This window comes from Erpetoichthys calabaricus, chromosome 7, assembly GCF_900747795.2.
Source record: "Erpetoichthys calabaricus chromosome 7, fErpCal1.3, whole genome shotgun sequence".
In the NCBI taxonomy this organism is placed as follows: Eukaryota; Metazoa; Chordata; class Cladistia; order Polypteriformes; family Polypteridae; genus Erpetoichthys; species Erpetoichthys calabaricus.
In genome coordinates this window covers 130,267,766-130,291,014 of record NC_041400.2, presented here as the reverse complement: position 1 = coordinate 130,291,014, position 23,249 = coordinate 130,267,766, and the positions used below count along the sequence as shown (strand labels likewise).

General features: G+C 37.8%; 1 protein-coding gene across 1 annotated transcript in view; it reads left to right on the top strand.

Moving 5' to 3' along the window:
• Positions 1-23,249, top strand: part of LOC114654681 (phosphoglucomutase-like protein 5) — a 218,659-nt gene that overhangs the window by 22,103 nt on the left and 173,307 nt on the right. Inside the window, exons 2-3 of the mRNA XM_028805379.2 lie at positions 1,589-1,751; positions 19,773-19,919. Coding sequence (XP_028661212.1) covers positions 1,589-1,751; positions 19,773-19,919 — 310 coding nt within the window. The remainder of the gene's footprint in view (positions 1-1,588; positions 1,752-19,772; positions 19,920-23,249) is intronic.

Sequence of the window (23,249 nt, the reverse complement as noted above, 5' to 3'; positions counted from 1 at the left end):
CCTTATAAATGAGCATCACTTGACTGTAAAGGGGAAAAAAATGCAAACTAAGCAGGCTTGTTGTGATGATGGTGACGATATTGCTGAGGGCAGAGAGAGACAGAAGTGTCATAATACATTTTACCAAATCTTCCTGGAGAGCCTTGTTTTAGTTGAATTTGTTTATTTACCACATTCAGTGTTTTCTTCTTGGGGAATTTTGTGTCAACTCCAAACAAATCCATATAGTCTAATTTTGTGGAAGTCTTTCCATCCTTCTTAAAGTTGGCATGACGAAGAGCATGGTGCAGAAAAGTTTAGGCATAGAAACTGGCAGCTGAGAGAGAGTAGGACTGACATTTTATTACACAGAAATGAGAACAACTAAAAAAAAAAAAATTTGGTATTAAGTAATTTGTGGTCTTCACACAATGGGCCAAAGCACAGACTAGGCAGTAACACTCTCTAGAACTGTTTTGCTTATAATATAAATCAGGCACTACTGTGTAATTCCCAATAAGAGGCCTCAGATGGACGTGGGGTAGTATATGCATATCAATGCCAAAGTTCAGCATCTGCCCTTTAAGTATTTGAATAACAGCACGTAACTGTGAAACTAAAGCCATGTGTTACCACTGTGGTTTTAATTGTCCTCCATTCAAATAGTGCTGAAGATCACGGTCAAATGAGCTAGGGACAAGTGCAAAGTGCTTAATTTTAGTTTAACTTTTGCATACAGTAAAAGATATTGTATTATTTGGAGATCAATTAGCTGAAAAAACATTCTTTGAGAAAGAAAGTGCAGTTAATCTGTTTGGGTTCATGCCTGGAATCAATTGGCCTTTTCAAAGAGTGATAAGATTTTGACACACAATCTGACTGAAACTCCTCAAAAATGAATTGAGGCTGCAACATTAGTAGACAATAGGATAAGCCTGGAAAGAATACTTTTCCATCCATCTTTTTCCTGATTCTGCTTTCCAGTGGCATCAACAATAGAGAATAATGCACTGAGAAATTATGTGAAATCAAACTCTAGCATAGTAGATTATGGCAGTATCCATTCTAAAGATACAGACAGTAAAATTAAGTCTTGACTGCAACAGCATTGTGAGACTCAAAATTCAGGTGTTTATCAAATCTATCACTAAGGCTTTTTACCAACCATGACCCAAAATTCAATGATGTGGAGTTTAGTTTCTTGAGTCACACTTGAAGAGAAACATCTGTCTTGTTAGAGAGTTTGTATTCCATGCACCAAGGCAGGTAGTGAGGTTCTTACAGGTATCTGTCAGTTGTGCACCAAGAGCGATATTCAAGTAAAGTTGAAAGTCATCAGCATATGAGGATACCATGGGCCAGTGTTGACCTACAAAGTATTCTTATGGAACCATGCCAAAACTGAGGTGCAGCAGCCCAGACATACAGTCTTGACTTTTAGGGAAGCAGGTTGTCTCTTTTAATCAACCTTTGTGCCTAATAAAGTGACCATAGATAAATGAATGTCTATATACATTAAGCTGAAATATATAATGAACTAGATGATTAAGTTTAACTGCAAAAAATGCAAATTATGATTATTTGTTCATTTTGTTTCCATTTTCCTTAGATTGGTCGTCTGGTTATTGGCCACAATGGACTTCTATCAACCCCAGCTGTTTCATGTATTATTAGGAAAATAAAAGCAATTGGAGGAATAATTCTTACAGCTAGCCATAATCCAGGGGGACCAGGAGGCGATTTTGGGATAAAATTCAATGTAGCAAATGGTGGTAAGTGATAATGGGTTTGAAGCTTAAAATGATAAATTTGATTTACTTAATAATTAATCTTATAGATTTTTATTTTTTGTGTATTTTTATTTAATATTTTTTTATTATGTACAATGGATTTGACTTTACCGTAGCTGAAATCAAACTAAACAGATAGAAGAAGAACACTGCTGTCTTTCTGTTTATGTTATTGCAGAAAGTGGACCATTTTTAAACTGTCCAAATTTAAATTCATGAGTGTTACACACAATAAATGAGAAATGGAGAATGAAAAATTTTTTACCAAGGCTGCACTTATTACGTCTCATTGTAGTTGTGTTAATTGAACATATTTCTCATTCTTCCCTGAATTAGGCTTTTTTTGAAGAATTTTCTATTGAAATAAATTACATAATATTTTAAGGTCTAGCGGTTCACACCTGGGGCCTCATGTATAAACGGTGCATATGCACAGAAATGTTGCGTACGAACGTTTCCACGCTCAAATTGCGATGTATAAAACCTAAACTTGCCGTAAAGCCACGCACATTTCCACGGTAACTCATACCTTGGCGTACACAATTTCTCCACTCAGTTTTGCAGACTGGCGGCACCCAGCGTCAAAGCAGTGCTACTGTTCCTGCGTGGACACCCTTTCTTTCTTAGATCCACATTCTTGACGCGGCTTTATAAATACACTGAAACTAACTGCATATTGTTTATTAGTGTAATGCATCTGATTGTAATTAACCTGCAGCAATATAATGGTCCAGGAAATAGCCATAGTATTCCAAATACCATAACTGCTTTAGCGTTGTAACTCTCACTGCATATTCTTCTTTCAGCTACTCCCGTTAGGTGTTGCCACAGCAGATCATCTTTTTCCATATTACTCTCACTGAACCACTCGGAGTATTTATATCACTGTATCTGAGTGGGGAATCACAGCAGCAGCTGATCGGAAACAGAATTATCGGTACACAGCATGAAGCAGACGCTGCCTGAGCCAAGGCAAAACGTTTCAGAGACTTCCCTGTACGGACTTCGCGGTTTAGAAAAAGTTTCATCCCAAGAACTATAAATGCACTCAATCAGTCCATCAAGTGCTCCTTGTATAACTGTTTGTACTTATAAGTACAATTACCTCACTTTAAACTTGCACTACAGTTATAATATTGCACTACCTGCGCCACTTTATGAAGCACGTATTTACATATGATGACTGTATCATTTTTAAGATGAAATGCAGCAAAATATGTTGATATACGTTCTAAGCTTACAGATGGCTTAACGTCTATTACAGAGCTGATTGTGTGGCGATTGGGTTTTTGGAGAAAGAAAAGTAAGGACAGGAATTGGAGGTTAGTACGTTTGAAAGAGACAGTACTTCTGTAATAAATTGATTCATCGAAGGTCGCGCATGGCGCTGCAAGCCTCTTGCGTGAGACATGAACAAGCACTGCGCCACCGTGTTCCCATGTTTAATAACATGCTATCATCATGAAAAAGATATCACGTATACATCTCAGTATTTTAATTATTCAGAGAGCTGTAATATCACGAATGTAATGGATTATGTGTCCTGTCGGAGAAAGAGAAAGCCCGTTTAAGAAGCAGGTAGTGATTCACACATGTAGAGCACATAGAAGATCAAATACAGAACAAAGCATTTAATGTGCCACTTTAGTTACAATGGGATTTGAGAAACTAGTAAATTAAACGATTTTAAAATGAAGTTTATGATGTTCTACTTTAATGGCAAAATAAACTACATGATTAAAGTGGAAATTTCGAGATTAAAGTTGACATTTCGTGCTTTTTTTCCACTGTGTGCCAATTTTTTTTGTCTGTACCCTAATAAGCTTTCATATGACACTCAGACGGTGGGCTACGACTTGCCTTTTCACAGCGACTTTGATATGTGATTTCTTTTTTATTTTGGGCACTGTGCGACTTTGTGAACTTGAGCCTTCGAGTTTCTCCGACACTCTGTCACTCGATCAACTTCCTTTTGTTGATTATACCACTGTTTAAACCAACAAATAGTACGTTTTTCCTTTGCCTCCACTTGGTATTCGCTGGAATTCTTATATTTCCCCCCGTGCTTTTCCCATTGTCTTTTCACAGAAGGCTATTTATATTGATTTGCATATTCAAAGAGGCGTAATTCTGGGAGGAGTTGGGGCGGGACAGAAGGCGCGTGCACGTACGTTACTTTTCACGCTGATCGGGATTTATGTAGTGGAAGAACGTGAAAGTTTGCGTACGTACAGATTCCTGCATCTGGATTTTTCTGTGCGTACGCACATTCCCGCTTTTGTGCTTACGCCATGTTATAGTGTGAGTTCTACGCACGGCATTATACATGAGGCCCCTGACCACTGAAAGAATGACATTAAATCAATTTAAAAGATAAGTTTTATTAAAAATATCATACTTTGGTATAAATGTCCAAACTCTGAAAGAGTGACTGTTTTACTCTTCTGGGTTATTATATGGAAGAATGAAAGTGTGTGCTTCTGTTTTTTGTAGGCATTTAACTGTACATCAACGGTTGCATATTCAGCCCATGATTCCTATGATTTTGACTTGTTCTGTTACCCTGAGTATACAGAGACACTTGCATGATATTTCTCTAGTAGTTTAGTGCACCAATCAAAGGAAACCATTTACTCATACCATATCTCCTTCTTTCCTAAAACTTGCTTCAGTAGGAATCCTGCAAAAGTAAAATGTCTGTCTGTTTTGTTTTATTTGCATTGACATCCCAAAATGCTTTTTGTTCAGTTTCCACATTTTATATCTTTACATTTTTTTTGTTTTTGTTGTTTTGTTTTTTTTAATAAAAGTTTATTTTTATTAATATATATCACAGATGTCCTAGGGATTTTAGGCTGCGCTCCAGATACTAAAAAAATTCTATAAATCAACCACTGACAGAAATGATCATCACTTGGTTTAGAAATGGCACACAGCAGGACAGCAAGGTTCTGATCAGTTGTATGATCAGCTGAATGGCTCATTGAGTGTACACTCTCTAACTTCAAAGACATCTATACCAAACAATGTCATACCAGAGTAAAGAAAATTATCAGAAGATACCAACTATCCCAACAATTTCTTCTTCTCTGTGCTGCATTCAGGGAAATGTTACCACCATTTGAACAAGTCCAGAGAAACTGAGGAGAAACTTCTTTCGACAGTCCATCCGCATCCAAAACAAGGACAATACCCAGAGCTACATGATGCCCTATTGTTAATTTTACTGTATTTATTAAATTACATATTATACTGTATACTTTTATAATCTTAATATGATACTGTCATCCTATATATTAATAGTTATAGAGCTAAGTATTTAACATTTTTTTGTCTTTTTAAATTCTTCTAATGCACAGTTTTGGAGTTTACCATCTAAGCATATCACTACATATTGTACAGTGGAAGTGAAGGTCTGTGATACAGTTTGCATAGCTGTAACTAGTAATCCACAAAGGGGGAAAATGAATCACCTATCTTAAAGTAGTGTTTTATTCCTAAGCTTTCAACAGCCTACCAGGTGTCTTCATCATCAGAGGAAAATGATTAGACATACAGGAATCAAAGGCAATATACAGTGGTGTGAAAAACTATTTGCCCCCTTCCTGATTTCTTATTCTTTTGCATGTTTGTCACACAAAATGTTTCTGATCATCAAACACATTTAACCATTAGTCAAATATAACACAAGTAAACACAAAATGCAGTTTGTAAATTGTGGTTTTTATTATTTAGGGAGAAAAAAAAATCCAAACCTACATGGCCCTGTGTGAAAAAGTAATTGCCCCCTGAACCTAATAACTGGTTGGGCCACCCTTAGCAGCAATAACTGCAATCAAGCGTTTGCGATAACTTGCAATGAGTCTTTTACAGCGCTCTGGAGGAATTTTGGCCCACTCATCTTTGCAAAATTGTTGTAATTCAGCTTTATTTGAGGGTTTTCTAGCATGAACCGCCTTTTTAAGGTCATGCCATAGCATCTCAATTGGATTCAGGTCAGGACTTTGACTAGGCCACTCCAAAGTCTTCATTTTGTTTTTCTTCAGCCATTCAGAGGTGGATTTGCTGGTGTGTTTTGGGTCATTGTCCTGTTGCAGCACCCAAGATCGCTTCAGCTTGAGTTGACGAACAGATGGCCGGACATTCTCCTTCAGGATTTTTTGGTAGACAGTAGAATTCATGGTTCCATCTATCACAGCAAGCCTTCCAGGTCCTGAAGCAGCAAAACAACCCCAGACCATCACACTACCACCACCATATTTTACTGTTGGTATGATGTTCTTTTTCTGAAATGCTGTGTTCCTTTTACGCCAGATGTAACGGGACATTTGCCTTCCAAAAAGTTCAACTTTTGACTCATCAGTCCACAAGGTATTTTCCCAAAAGTCTTGGCAATCATTGAGATGTTTCTTAGCAAAACTGAGACGAGCCCTAATGTTCTTTTTGCTTAACAGTGGTTTGCGTCTTGGAAATCTGCCATGCAGGCCGTTTTTGCCCAGTCTCTTTCTTATGGTGGAGTTGTGAACACTGACCTTAATTGAGGCAAGTGAGGCCTGCAGTTCTTTAGACGTTGTCCTGGGGTCTTTTGTGACCTCTCGGATGAGTTGTCTCTGCGCTCTTGGGGTAATTTTGGTCGGCCAGCCACTCCTGGGAAGGTTCACCACTGTTCCATGTTTTTGCCATTTGTGGATAATGGCTCTCACTGTGGTTCGCTGGAGTCCCAAAGCTTTAGAAATGGCTTTATAACCTTTACCAGACTGATAGATCTCAATTACTTCTGTTCTCATTTGTTCCTGAATTTCTTTGGATCTTGGCATGATGTCTAGCTTTTGAGGTGCTTTTGGTCTACTTCTCTGTGTCAGGCAGCTCCTATTTAAATGATTTCTTGATTGAAACAGGTGTGGCAGTAATCAGGCCTGGGGGTGGCTACGGAAATTGAACTCAGGTGTGATACACCACAGTTAGGTTATTTTTTAACAAGGGGGCAATTACTTTTTCACACAGGGCCATGTAGGTTTGGATTTTTTTTCTCCCTAAATAATAAAAACCATCATTTAAAAACTGCATTTTGTGTTTACTTGTGTTATATTTGACTAATGGTTAAATGTGTTTGATGATCAGAAACATTTTGTGTGACAAACATGCAAAAGAATAAGAAATCAGGAAGGGGGCAAATAGTTTTTCACACCACTGTATAGCAAATAAGGAGGGGAGGGGGATTAATGAGGTGGGATTCAGAGGGTGTTGGTCATTCCTGCTCCACAGACAGATTGAGGAGATCGTTCCTCCCCCAAACTATGCGACTCTTTAATTCCACCAGGGGGGGTAAACGTTGATATTTAACATTATACATAGTTATTGTCTGTTTTTTTCACCTGTATTATTATCATTCTTTAATATTATTTATTGTATCAGTATGCTGCTGCTGAAGAATGTGAATTTCCCATCGGGATTAATAAAGTATCTATCTATCTATCTATCTATCTATCTATCTATCTATCTATCTATCTATCTATCTATCTATCTATCTATCTATCTATCTATCTATCTATCTATCTATCTATCTAAAGGTCTTTTTTATTATTTTAAGTGTCCTTTTTAAGCCTGCACATGTTGGGTTCATGTCCAAATGTCTGTTAATGGCATTTTCATTTGAGAGCTATGATTCAGTGACAGGTAAATTTGATTTGATTTGATATGATTTAAAAACAGCTGTGGATGACATACCACACATATACCCACTGGACCAATTTAGAGTCAGAAATTAACGTAACTTGCATGTGTTTGATATTGTGCCTGCTTTTAAAATTTTTTCTTAAAATGAATATTCCATAATGTCAAATAACAATATACGACCATAATATATAGATTTCAAATACTGTACAGTGTACAACACAAACACCGTTTTCTCAGTCTTGTCCTTGATGTGTATAAATACCAGTTGGGGTGCAGGAAGTGTGGGGGAGAGCTACTTTTCATATCTGTCAGTTACTTTCAGGTGCTCACTTACTGAGCTCCTCCAATTCAAATGTATGCTGGAGCATGCTTTCCAGTGTGCTGTCAGTACCAACTCATGTACTGTATATGTCTAAAGCTTGTACACATTATTTGTTAACCTTTACTGTATTTTTGTATGGTTGCCCTGAGTCATGTTGTATTGGCACATTCAAAAATAACAACATGTTCAATTAAACTAGGAGTCCAATTACAGGCAGGAATTGGCCTCTGATTAATATATTTTCTGCATGGAGCAGCTGGTTCTTAAATAGCTTGATGCCTGATATTCATATGCTGTCCCAGCACTGGTCAATAAAGAAAATTGCTTGCAAATTGGTCTCTGAATGCAGTTTTCACCCTACATCACAGCATGTATCAGCACATATTGTGCTTGAGACAGAGAAATATCTGAGTCAGTTGTTTTCTGTGCTGTACTTTTGCACAGTTTACCCAAGGCTGCTGCTTTGGCTCCCAGTTAGAGGTTTGCAGTCCTGCTGAAATCCGGCAGGTACTGACTGAAGTTTTAAGAGTCATGAGCGGAGGCGAATGATCAAACTTTATTCCTTTGGTTTGCACCGGGAGGTCAGAGTGCACATAAACCTCTCAGAATATTCTTCAAAAATATTTAAACTACATATATATTACTTATTTTACTGTTGCATTTTACCCTCAATGTTATAATCAATACTGTTTCACTGTAAAAGTGCATACGGTCAGAAAAGAAGAATATGGAAGTGTTTCCTTTTTAAAGAGTTTTCAAAGAATCATTGTAAGCATTGTGGTGCATATGCAACACAGCTTGCAAGACAGATGCATGAATGTGATTACTGATTGGAGTACATTTTCCCCTTTTTTTGATATCTAAATTGACTTACCTTTGTATGGATGAAGTTAGCAGCTTGTTCCACTGTCCTATAGTCGGTTTAGGGTGACCAGATTTTGTTTTTTTAAAGAAGAGGACCAGGGGGAGGAATTTATTTGAAACTTGACACATGCCTTCATAAACGATAGATCTTCATTATTTTTTTAATCAAACAACTCAATTAATTTAAATGTCTTAGGTTATATATATTCAACTTAGTACACTTTTTAAGGACTTGCAGAGTTTGCTCATCCATAATAGAAATAGAAAACAAAAAAAAAAACAAAAAAGATTTAAAATTTTAAAATTAATGATTTTCAGCCTAACCAAAGTCTTAACATCTGAAGTAGAAATGAAGGCAGCTAAATGCATCAGAAGTAGGAGAAGTCCTCATTGGCTTTAAAAATTATCAAGTTTGATGGAACATTTTGAAAAATAATGAAACCACTTTCACAAATCAGTATGTTGCTTCTGATGATGAGCTTTCTTCCTTAAAGCAGTTTTGCCATTTTCACAGTGAAAATGAGCTTTACGTCACATATGCTAGGTCTCCTGATCACATATTATATTACCCATTCATTTTAAAGTTCAAATCACTTGGATGATACATGTATCATTAGAAAGGAAAAACAATCTGTGGTTTAAGAATGAACTGAAATGGTAGAGTTAAAACACTAACAAGCCATTAAATTAAATAAAATCTGTGATTGGTGAGGATTGCCTTCTAAGTAAGCAACTGGGTTGTAACAAAACCCTGCAGCGACTGCGGCACTCCATGGTCGGAGTTGGCCACCCTTGAGTTCTATTTATTATTTTTTGAAAACATTATCAACAGATCAGCTCAGATTGTACTGAGAAAAAGAGAAAAACAATGTCATAAACAGATTTAGTCTCATCTGTTATTTCTCCCCTTATAGATTCTGCTGTTGTAAGAATTCACTTAGGCGATTTTCCCAATTCAACAGCCTTTTAAAGGAAAAAGTGGGAATATGACCAGGAGTAGAACAGAACCTCTAGTGGGTGCGGGAGAAAGTGGGTGGAAATGATACAGAATTTCTTTAGAAGCAGCAATTAATAAAATGAAATGAAAAATAGGTATCGTGCAGACTTCTACTCCCAGTGACCCCAAAACAAAAATGGCAAGTATAGAAAAAGGATGGATGGATAGGTTTTATTTCTAACATTTAGGTTAATAAAGTGTTTAACTTAAAAAAAGCTGCTTGTGTTTGCCTTTCTTTTGACAACCAGTGACAAACCAGAAGCTAATCCACAACAATCTACATACTTATTACCAGAATATAATTAGTTATTATAGATAGAATTTATAGTCGCATCTAAAGTGATAGCAACAATTGAAAAGAAGCTGAATGATTACTCACTAAATTTGCTATTACATTACATGATTAACATATAGTTTATAGAAACTTTACAATCTTCCTAAAATACAGGAAGGAAATACAAAATGAACAGGTTTTTTGTAGTTTAGTGCAGATCATTAAAATACAAATACGGTAATAGTGAAATATATTAATAATAATTATTTATGTGAAATATTTGTTTATTTTTCATTTTTTAATTTTTTTTTAATTGGTTCATTTTATTAAGTTCTGTGTGGTCCATGGTTAAAATGTTCTTTTTCTTCTGTTTCCTATCATTGTTTTGCTGGAGCTGCACCTCTGGCTTCACCTTGTTTTCCTTTTTTTCTCAATAATTTAATGATCAGGTTTCTTTTTAGTTATTTTTTTTCCTCCTTCCAATTAAGAATGATGCACCATTATGCTGCAATTCTGACTCATTGTCAGATGACATTCATAATTTAGCACAGTCACCTGTCAACAGAGCATGGATTTTAGTCACAGTTCTTTGCTATGTTATTGGCTTGTACTCATTTTAGGTGTAAGGCTCATTGTTTTGTTCTTTGTGTTTTCTGGACTTGGGTTTGGATGTTGTTAATCAGGTTTAGACATTGGAGGTTTGGATTGTTTGTTTTTGCTCTTCGGGTTTTGAATTTATGTTTTTGAATTTTTTGTTTGATTCTCTGAGTTTATTCTTAGTTTTTCTGTCTTGGAGTTTTCTTAATTTTATTTTTTTATTGCTTTCCTTGTTCTTACTTTATTAGAATTTTTAATCTTCCCTTCTCTCCCAATCTTTATTTTCTTCCTATTTTTTTCTAGATTTAGGTGTGTTTATTGTCAATTTTGATTAATTTCTGGATTTCTTGTTTTAGTTTTTCTTTTTTATCTGTTTCCTTTTTTGTTTCTTGTGGTGTAATTCTTGTTCCAATACATGGATATCTGTGGGGCAGTCAACTGCAAAAACAGCGCTTGCTAGTCCTGTTCTCAGTCACCCATCCACCCTCATGGTGACTGGTGCTATTCACGCGGTCCATTAATCTCTTCTGCTGCATCCTTAATTTTCATAAAGCACACTCTTAGTGCAGCGCCGAGCATGTAAGCTAGCATAATATTAATAAATATCAACAAATAAATTGCACAACGTGTGTTTTTTTTTCTTTTTTCTATAACATCACCAAATTTCAGTCAAATCTGCCAAAGAATTATTGAGATTTTGGAGTATTTTGTTTTTCTATTGTGCAGAGTTTTACCCCTAAATGTTGATATATTAAAATGTCCTTTCTTAGGGGGCACTGACTCACTCAGATGTATCATCTTGCCAAATTTCATCTTTTTAACTAAACAGTTAAACAGTTTGCACGCAGTTTGTGTGAGGAAGTTAAGGACTTAGGTGCAACTGCCAATCCTAATGTGATGTGGGAGACCTTCCATGACAAGACCCTGAAGGTTGCTGTGGGTTGTGTTGGTGTTACCAGTGTTCCCAGAAGGAGGTGTTTCATCTCTGGATATCATCGAGAGGAGTTGCAGTGCACGGCTTGATGGCAGCTCTGGTCTGTACCGAGAACTGAGAAGGATGGCTATGAGGGCTCTGACTGCAGATAAGGAGGTTTTTGTTAGAGGAATCTGTGAGCAAGTGACACACCGTCTGTGGTCTAGTGACTGACGTCATGCTTACAGAGAAATCAAAGCATTATGCACATCCAAATCTGTTCCTGAGAGTCACAGTTAGGGCGCCTGATGGAACGGTTCTCACGAATTACACTGCAGTTGTGACCTGCTAGACTGGCTACTGTGAGCAGCTGTTTAAAGCTGATCCTCCGGCCAGCATGCTGAATATCTTTGGGTTCATGGTTCTTGAGACTGATCCTCCAATTAACTGTGCACCACCCAATCTCACTGAGATTGCACAGGTGGTGAACCAGCTGAGGGTAGGGAAGGCTACAGGGATCTATGGTATCTGGGGTGAACTTCTCCAGGCTGGTGGTAAGGCTGTCCTCATGGCATTACAAGCAATCTTTGCTTCCATTTGGGAGACTGGCATCACCCCAGCTGACTGGAAAACGGGACACAATCTGGAAAGGGAAGGGTTATCGCCTGGATTGCAGCATCTACAGGGGGATAACACTGCTCTCAGTGCTGGGTAAGGTCCTTGCTATAATCATCCTCAATAGGATCTGTGATCACTTGCTCATCTACCAGTAACCGGAGTAGTCTGGTTTTATGCCCAAGAAGTCTACCATTGACCGTACCCTGGCACTGAGGGTTCTCATAAAGCGCAAATGCGAATATAGGCAGAGTTTATTTGCAGCCTTTGTTGATTTTTGTAAAGCGTTTGACTCAGTTGATCAAGGTGCCTTGTGGGACATCCTGAGACTTTGTGGGATCCCCTTTACTGGATATCATGGCCGGCCTGTACATTAGTACTGTATCTATGCAAAAAGGTCCAAGTCTTTAGAGTCCTGGTGGCTTCCTGTCTTGCTATATGGTTACAAGACATTGATGCTATCCAGTGACCTGAGTTGAAGACTGGATTCCTTTGGTACTGTGTCTCTTCGGATAATCCTTGGGTACCGCTGGTGTGACTTTGTGTTGAATAGGTGGTTGCTCAAAGAGTCTTGAATGAGGCACATTACCTGCTTTGTGAAGGAGCGTCAGTTATGGCACTACAGCCATGTGGTGCGATTCCCCAAGGGTGATCCGGTTCACAGGATCCTCATTGTTGAGGACCCGAGTGGCTGGACCTGGCCAAGGTCATGCCCACGTAACACCTGGCTGTGCCAGATAGAGGTTAATTTCCAGAGGGTGGGACTGGACCGCATGTCTGCTTGGGGGGATGCCAACCAGGATCCTGAGCTGTTTCGTTGTGTGGTGGGTGAGGCAATGCGCTGCACCAGTGCACGTCCCTAACCTGACTTGACCTGACTTAACTAAACAGAAAATAGTATTTTTGTTGATGAGTAGTGAGTAAGTGACTGAGTAAACTTGGTAAACAGCCAACTTTTCATTATATATACTATTTAAATTTAAAATCATGACCTTTGCAGTGATTTTCACTCTGCTGCTGAGAATACATATAATTTCATTACCAGTTATTCTGTGGTATGGAGAGCAAGAATTGTCCAGGTCATATCTAAGCAGCTCAGTCTGTAAAAGTTTTAAAAGAGTTACAGACTCATATGTCTACAATTATGTGTCATTTCTCTTATTGTGAGTGGAAAGGCAAAATAGTATTGAGTTCTGTTCACTCTCAGCACCAGGAGACTGAATCTGAATAACACCCTGGTCACTGTCTGTGTGGTACTGGCATATTCTCCCCATGTTTAGATACAGATTTGGTGTAAATATACCTAGTGCAAATATGTTTGGCATGTGTATAAGTGTGCTTTGCCATGGACTGGTGCCTTATTGAGGGTTGGTTTCTGCTTTAATAATGGTTTACCAAGAACCAAGAATTACCTTAAATTGGTATACCAAATGGATAAATAGATTTTCGTTGTAGAAATATTACCCTAGTACTTGAGCATTTGTGGTTTATTTGGCTCATTCAACATATGGAAAACCTGTTTTGTTTTCGGAACGCCTTTTCCCATCAGAATATGTATTGTTTTCCTTGCGTGTTTAAATAGGGCTGCAATCTCATTGTGTGGCATGAAATCCTCTGTCTCAAAGAGAACTTGCAGACAATGTTCCTTCTGCAAAAACAACTTGCTAACATAAAATTTTATGCTCTTTTGAAAATAATTAAAGACTTGCTTTATTGGTCCCGGTCTGGGCTACATGTGAAAGTAATAGTAGAAGTAACAATATTGTCACTTGTACAGCATAGAGTCAAATTCTTACATGTTTGCCCACCCAACATGCAACACATCACAACTTTTCTATGCCATAATAACTCAGAGGAAGATGAATGCTGAATTAAGAGAAAGACAACATGGATGTGGAAGTGATCATTATTTTTCCTGAATCATCCTTTATCTCATTATTATGCAACTTTTGCAGTGATTTTTAGTCATAACCTTCATTTACATTAGCAAGTTGGAGGCAGGCGGTAATGTGCTCCTGTGATCCAATCACATTATATGACATGCCCAGTGACTCACTCCAACTAGTCCATGACTCACTCTGACAAAATCAAATTTGTTTGATTTTTGTCTTTAGTTGTAGGTGCAGGTTTGTGTGCATGAGATCTGACAACCAAAGAATCCTCATTTGGAATTGCAGTGCATTTAATGTAGTTACAAGGATCAAGAAAAAGAGGTGACTGACTATTCTGTCCTACCAGATGGTGCTGTTGTGCAGATTTTAATAGGGTGCAGATAAATAACATATGCCAAGATTTCACTGTTACTTTCACTGTCTCAGTAGATGATTACTGTGGTCATTAGCCTCAAGTGTGATACATCAACTAATTTAACGCCAATGTATGGAATGCCAGTCCTGATTGCTCAAGCACAACACCAGTCTAGATACAGTTGGAAATGGCAGACAACATAATGGGCACCTTCAGCAGAGTTCCATCTTGCAACAATGTAACAACCCTGAGACAGATGTTTAAGGTCCATGGGTCAATATCTGTCATGCTCAGCCCTTAGTCCCTTCTTTTTCCGGTGTTTTGTCCATTGCTCCTCCTGTCAGTGACTTTCAGTCACACAATGGGAGGTTTAATGGAAATTAAAGATTGAGTCTAACTAGATGTCTTTGGTCCTGTCCACATGAAAGCCTCTAGTTAAGTGCTGTTAAGTTTGGTGTTTTAGTATTTTGCCTTTTATGACTGTTTGTTTGTTCTGGGACTGTGTATTTTGTTTTGGACCTTTCATATCTATTGCCTGTTTTTTTCTTGTATGACTTCTTGAACTTTAAAGGGTTCCTATTTTTTTTAACATAACTTTTGAATTGTTAACTTTGATAAAATATCTTGTGTTTTACCTACTTGCAATGACTTCAGTCCTACTTACTTGTGACACACCTCAGTCTGGCCTTGTGCTTCCAGTTGTTCCTAACATGGGACTTTATTTGTTCCCACTGGATTTCAAGTTTGCCTAGATTTTATTGGTTTTTGTTTGAGTGTTCACTGGGGACCACCTACAAATTAATTCTTTTAAGAGACAAAACATTTGGAGAAGTGGGATATAATGTACTCTAAAATGCCCATGCATCCCATCCAGTGTAGCCTCCGGCAATGAGCCTGAAGCTGTTCGTATAGGTTTTGGTTCCCACCACCCTAAAGTTGAATCATGCAGGTTTAGAAAATTGGATTTAGCTGGTGTTTTACTTTTTACCTAAACCCAACTTATCACAACCTAAGGTTCCGCCACACCCAACAGTTTGGACCATTTAAACCCAACCCCCCTCAACTGAGACACATCAGCAGTAACTCAAATCCATTTAGACTTTTAATTCTAATTAATGGTAGTGAGCCTGTGCGAATTGTAGCCTCAGTTGCCTGTTCTTAGCTGATAGGAGTGGCACCTGGAGTGGTCTTCTGCTGCTGTAGCCCATCTGCTTCAAGGTTTGTCGTTTTGTGCATTCAGAGATACTCTTCTGCATACCTCAATTATAATGAGTTACTGTTGCCTTTCTATCAGCTCAAACCAGTCTGGCCATTCTCCCCAGACCTCTGGCATCAACAAGGCATTTTCGCCCAGCGAACTGCCACTCACTGGATATTTTCCCTTTTTCAGACCATTCTCTGTAAACCCTAGAGATGGTTGTGCATGAAAATCCCAATTAGTCAGCAGTTTCTGAAATACTCAGACCAGCCCATCTGGCACCAACAACCATGCCACGTTCAGTCACTTAAATCACCTTTCTTCCCGATTCTGATGCTCGGTTTGAACTTCAGTAGATTGTCTTGACAACGTCTACATGCCTAAATGCATAGAGTTGCTGTCATGTGATTGGCTGATTAGATGTTTGTGTTAGCAAGCAGTTAAACAGGTGTATCTAATAAAGTGGGTGGTAAGAGTATAATTATATATATGGATATGTTATTATTATATATTATATACATGAATGTTTTAGTTAACAATGGACAAGTGCCAAAATAAACTTGTAATAAATTAACCAAACAATTCCTAGAATTTAAAATAAACACTTACAAAATAGGATTATTGGACAGTAGAGAAAAAAAAAACAGAAGAGAGAAGCACAGCCTTAAAAACTCTTAATTAAAAGTGAAGATCTTAACGAAGGAGACAGAAACAGAAACAAAAAGTAAGAGCAGCCAGACCCAAATCTAGCAGCTGAGCTCTGACATAAGAGCTCCCCAAGGCACACTCAAAACCTGAACTAAGATTTCTCCTATGGATTGCGCAAGTGCTACCAACTCGGCAGAACAAGACATTAATTTAGACATGAAATTAGAACTGTCAGCTAACAGGGGGATACAAGATAACAATGCTTGAAAAATACTATGTTTTATAGCATAAGTCCCTACCTACAGTATTATGTAACTAGAACATAGTCAGATCAGACTCAGAAACTGGCCCAGGGCAGGAGGCCTGAGAGACACCATTAAAATGGTTAAATGTCATTGCTGTAAAAAAGCAAATTGGCAGAATTGCCTGAGCCCAATTTGGTTTTTAGGTAATAGAAGCTGGGGTCATGACATGTAGAAGTTAACAAGGAGACATACGATGACACAACTACAGTACAAACCATCTCTCCATCCGTCAATGTATTCTGTGGGCCAGTCTTTTTGCATGACAGAAGCATAGTGTGCAGGGTGAGAATCGAATTAATGGAATACTGTATTACTCAATCGGAGTACACACTAAATCACAATAAGGCGCTTTATAATAATCAGTCACTTGTATGTTTTAGGGAATGTTGCTGTAAATGATTAAACTTTGGAAAAAAAACAGATGGTTTTTAAAAGCACACACCACGACCAGTTGGAAATACAGCTAAGAGCCTATGAGTAGGGAGTTTCTTTCCTGCAATAGTAGAGATAGTAGCTTTGGACCAGAGAGACACAACCTGGCTTGGTACATAATTTTAATAACTGTGGGTGAGAAAAGGTGATTAAAGAATGAGATACAAAGTGAATTAGAGTCTTTAAAACTTTTTTTTTCAGTTGCTGAATACATCTGAATTATTGTTTTTAAGTTCCTTGTTGCTATTTTAGGCAATCTGTGCCAATTCAGTACACAATTCTCAAAAAATCCAAAAACATTGTAAGAGTCAAGATTCAAACTCATCAAGATCAAGGGGAGCACAAGAAAGTGACTGTTGCAAAGCCAAGAATGGAAATGGTAGAGTGAAGCCCACATCCTAGACTCCAGTGTTGATGTTCCTAGACCCTCCATCATGTGACTGCAGCACATATTCCCTGGCAATGGACTCAAATAGGAAAGGCCTTGGAGAAAGTAGTAGGTAAATGGAAGGGTTGAGGCAGAGCATTTGAGCTCATTCCTGATGTACAGTAGCTTACAATGACCTGTAAGGGACATCAGCTGTTACATTTTCTGTGACTTCAGTGGTTAATGTTTGTATTTATCAACATCTTCTTCCTTTGTCCATCTTTATTTACATTTTGCTGCTCACCTAAACTTTCTGTACAGTACAACAAATTAATATTGTACATTTTTTGTCCTCTAAAAGTTATTTGTTTACATTTTTGCCTGGCAAAAAAGTAATATAAAGTTCTGAAACCATTGAAACTTATTGAAAGTTTTCTTATTTTATTAGTGTTAGGAAGGTAATAGAGGCCTGGAAAAGAGACATGTGGTCTCAAAATATATTGTCATATTTCTTTTAGTATCACTTACAGTACGTCTTCCATTGTAGTTTCACTATGAGAGTCTGAGATTGTTTGGCCATTTGTTATCTTTTTTTATACATTTGTAAAGGCGAGCCCTGACACAGACAGACGTAGGACACAGGTTCAAAGCACACAGGGCTTTTATTTTATTTTCCCCCCCTTGTGGAAATGTCTTCCCCATTCCCACAAGCATAACAACACAGTCCCAACACCAAAACACAATTCTCTTCTCTTTCTTTCTTTCTCCTTCAGCACTCCTCCTGGCAAGCTTCGTCTCCCTCCTCCCGACTCTGGCTCTGGCTCTGGATTAGTGGCTGCTGGCTCCCTTTATAAGCCACCTGGAAGTGCTTCAGGTGCTTGATTGCTTGTTTCCGGCTGCACTTCCGGGTGTAGTGGAAGAACCGCCCACACAGGCTTAGGAGCCACTGCACCACCCCCTTGTGGCACCCCTGGACCCCAACAGGCCCGAAGAGAACTCCATCTCCTATGGGGCCCTGCGGGTATCCGAGGCACCACTGCTATCCAGGGGGGCTGCCATCTGGCCTCCCAGGGGAAGTATTGTACAGCCCATGCTTGTTCCCCCGGACCATATGCAGAAGAGGCGTCCCGGCCGTCCGTCACAACATACACTTCCAATATTTAATTTTCTTGGTTGAATATAGCAGCATGAAATTTTATACTGTAACTTTTACAAGCTAGTAAAAATATTTTACAATTGATACATGTTAATTGTCTTAATATTTTCTGTGGTCTTTGCATAGATTTTTAATTAGTGTTTTTTGTATTACACAAGACTTTAGCTGCTACTTGATTAGAATTTACAGAGCCTCGTTTGATGCATTTATTCATTTTTTTCTCTGTGTTCCACCTTAATAAAAGGACACATGTCTGTTTGTCCGTGTATCTGTATGTCTGTCTGTTTGCTACGTCACAGTGTCTGACTCAAAAAGTGCAGCATGCTTGACAAATTAATAATAAGTTACAATACATTTTTTGTTGTACAATTTAAAGTATGACTTGAAGCCAAGTCACGTCATTGAAAACAGCCTTGACAAAACTGGGAGAGAGGGTTGTGATGGGGGATTGGATTTTGCGATGCTGCAATTTGCTTGAAGAGGTGACAGCATTCTTAGCCTATATGGAGGAAGCAGAATATTTTTCCTGTTTCTTTTGGCAAGACCTAATCTCAGGAAAAGGCAAAGTCAGCACCTTGTCATTTTGAGTCTGTTTATAATTGATGCTGCTGATTTAATGTAAAAATTATGAGTCAATCCCTGTCATTTGGTGTCATAAAAAGCAATGCTTCAATGTGTTATTTTATATTAAAAATCTTTGTAAGTGATCTGAAAAGCATATTACAAAAATCAAAAACAAGGGCGTGGAAGCAAAAGTATCTGAAACATTTAGAGACACAGGCACAAGCCTATCAGACTCCGCATTGCTCTGTATCTTTTATTAGATGTAAATCATGGACGTCTGTGGTTTATAGCAATGATAATATGAAGGTACAAGATATCCTCACCGTGACAGAATTGGTTCATAAGTAAAAGCTTTCTGCTCAGTAAAATGCTGATGTTTCTAATGACAGACGTAAATTAGCCTGAATAAAATGTCCAAACAGAGTGACTAGTCTGGAGCATTTCGGAATTGCCTTTGGTTTTATGAATGTGCAAATGTTCTCTAAACCAGTTTTATGGGGGTACTGACTTGAAGTTGTAAAGGTGGAGAGATGTGTTATCTCCAAGTAAGGGTTATGTGCCTTGAACCAAAGTACTGTACATGTTTTACTCCTGGCTCTGTTTCATTTTAAACAATTAATTTCTGATTAATAATGCAATTTATGCTTAAGCAGAAAAACTATTTGGGCTGCACAAAGGAGATTTCAGGATCCTGCTGGCTAACCAGTTCTGACTAGTTCTTTCTTTTGCTGCAACTTGTTTACAAAAAAGTATACGATACCTTTAAATCTGTGATAACTACTGATAAGAAGGTGACAGCAAAATGAATGTGTTTTCTGGTCCTTGCAGGTCCTGCTCCAGATGTAGTCACTGACAAGATTCATCAGATTAGCAGGACTCTGGAGGAGTATGCTATCTGTCCTGACCTCAGAATTGACCTTTCCAGGCTTGGCAGGCAAGACTTTGACTTGGAGAATAAATTTAAGCCATTCAGAGGTACAGTATGCTGCATCTGTGAAGTTGTTTTTTTTTTTGGTTTGGTTTTGTTAAACATCCTCAAAAATATTAATAATCTACACTTTGTGTATCAAGGAGTGGCAAAAGATTCCTTTAGTCAGAAGTGATCAACAGAAGTTTATTATAGGACCTTGCTTGAAAAAGTGAAAAGAAACCCAATCTACTCACTCCTGAAGTTGTATTTAATGGGAAAGTCCTTTGTATTAGGGCAAATTTAGGTATTCCGACTAAAAACAATATTTATTTAACACCTATTTTAGTCGTGAATAATTTCTCTATGCAGTAATTTATGAGCCATTTCACTGTGTCTAATACTGTACTCAGCTCCTGGCTAGATATATAATTGTGTTACAAGTAATCATCAGTTATATCATTTCTGTTCAATAAAAGACAAAATTTGATTAGTCTGATGTCTTGTGACTGTGCAGCTTGCATGTTGGGAGCTATGCTAGTCAATACACGTGCTATCCACATAGCTTATTTTAGCCATATATGCACTCTGCAAAAGAAACACACAGTCCTTGCAAAGAGAACAACTTGATTTGAACTTCTTAATCTTAAAGTTACAATAGCATTCTCAAAGCCACATAATGTAATTCGAGATCAAAGAGGGCTGAAACAAATCCCAGCCATACTGAGTGTAGGAAGGAAACAACTCTGGGTAGAGCACCAGTCCTTCGTATGACCCACTCACACATACATCTGCACAGGGTCAATTTAAAATTTAACATGCACAAATTTGGGGTGATGGAGAAAAACAATGAGTACCTTGAAGTAAACCCACATAAACGTGGGGAAAAGTATACAAACTAATCCACAGAGACAATGAGACGGATCTGAACACAGTGACACTGTAGGTGACATTACATGTGAGCAGTGTTAATTTTCTCAAAACATATTGTTTTGCATTTTTAATTTCAGTAATATGAAAATTGTACTGGAAGATATAATTACATTTCTGAATTATTATGAGGCACCCAACCAATCCTCCACCAATACTTTACAATCTCCCCCATTCCAAATTGGTGTTGGAGCAATCTAGTTACTATCATTACTGTCATTTAATACAGGAAAGTAAATGTTTCTCATTGTTTATAAATATAGTTAAAAACATAGTTTTGTTTTCTATAGATTCCCTTTCCTTAACAGTGTTATTAGTATTAATACACCGTAGATTATGTGAGAACCTGAAGACAGATAAAGACAACAGGCTGGGTAAGAGCCAGGTCAGGATTGTCAGCTGAAAGACCAGAAATTTAAGACTTCCTAGGAGGCGTAATGCCAGATTGAAACACAGCATACCTCAGTTATATGTCTGTCAATAACATTCTTTCTTCACATGTCTCTCTGTCAAGTGAAGTCTGTCCCACCTACCTCTCAGATGCTCAAACAGTGATGATTTTTAATCAGAAGACCTTTATAATTAGGTGTAGGAGAGGCAAGTCTAAAAGATTGGGTCCTTTGTTTTATTGCTAGTTTATGTTAGTAGTAGACTTTAATTAGACTTGCAAAGTTTTCAGTACTTAGAGCATTTTTGCCTTTGGCAGCTTTAGCAAAGGGATCTTTCAATCACAACTTCAAATAAAGAATAAAAATCTGCCATTGACAAGATTCAGTAGTGACTAATCTGGATTGGATTAAATTGGAAAGATATTTGAAAGACTAGAGAAATAATAAGGAGTCTATTGGTTATGGCATGGGCGGCACGGTGGCGCAGTGGGTAGCGCTGCTGCCTCGCAGTTGGGAGACCTGGGGACCCGGGTTCGCTTCCCGGGTCCTCCCTGCGTGGAGTTTGCCTGTTCTCCCCGTGTCTGCGTGGGTTTCCTCCCACAGTCCAAAGACGTGCTGGTTAGGTGGATTGGCGATTCTAAATTGTCCCTAGTGTGTGCATGGTGTGTGGGTGTGTTTGTGTGTGTCCTGCGGTGGGTTGGCACCCTGCACGGGATTGGTTCCTGCCTTGTGCCCTTTGTTGGGTGGGATTGGCTCCAGCAAACCCCCGTGACCCTGTGTTCGGATTCAGCGGGTTGGAAAATGGATGGATGGTTATGGCATTATAGAATGGGTTACTATGAGGTTTACACTTCTACCACTTTTTACTTAATGCTTCCAAGCAGCCAGTTTTTTGGGGTTCCTTTAGATATAAATCTGTAATCCAAAAGTAAACGTGGATTAAATAAAATAAAATCCTACTAGAACCAGTGTTTTGAAGCAGCCTACAAAATGTAATTAACTGTCACTTTTAAGTCAACATTAGTTAACCTTTGCTGTATTAACATTACTGTAAAAACAAGAAAACAATTGATAAATATTAGCAACGTTTAATCAATATAATTGAATCAGTACCTGCTAATCCTTTGTCAAGGTCATGTCTATATGAATAGTAGTTTCTGTAAAATATTCCCATCAGAAAATACCATGAAGAAAATGTGACAAAGGGATTAATTCACCTGTCAACCCCTTGAGTCAAAATTTTTTCCCATACCAAATGTATCTGGGCATTTATATTATTTATTAAACAGTATGTGCAAAGGAAGTGTTTGAGTGGAAAAGCAAAATTAATATAGTGCTGACATTTATGAATATGAAATAGTACCATATAGTTTAACTAATTTACCATGTGTGCTTTAGAAGTTGGCAGATTAATTTTTTCAAGATTGTTTTTTTTTTCTAAAAGCAAAAACAAAGACCTCAGTCATTTGAAAAAGAACAAATGGCATACTGTGGGCACTTTATTAGGTTAGCAATTGCACTTCCTGTAAAGATGACTCGATAGCATCATACTGTAGATGCAGGCAGTGCAGATTAAAAGATGTAATCAGGTATCAATTGATTTTTTTGTGTGCAGTTAAGAGGGGTAATGAGTAAAATAATGAATACAAATTTAAATGTCTTTGGATGCCAGAAAAAAGAAACAAACATAATTTTAAAGTTATGTTAAAAATGTCCATTTCTTTAAGTCAAAAACCCACCAGGAGATCAGAATGTGCCATCATTTGAGAAAATAAGTATGAATGTAGCAGAATTGTAAACATGGACTAATCTGATTAAGTGTTCTGCAACTGATGCACTTTAATACAAGGTCTTATGGACAAATCATAAAACTTTGCATAAACTTTTCAAATAGTTGATCTTGGAGGAACATTGAGAGATATTTTGCTGGATGCTCCTTTGCCTTCACCTTTAGGTAAACATTGCATATACCTCAAATCTCATGTGTTCCCAAAGGCTGGAGGCTACCCCTGTTACAGGACTACTCTTACATACACACACATATATATAAATATATATATATATATATATATATATATA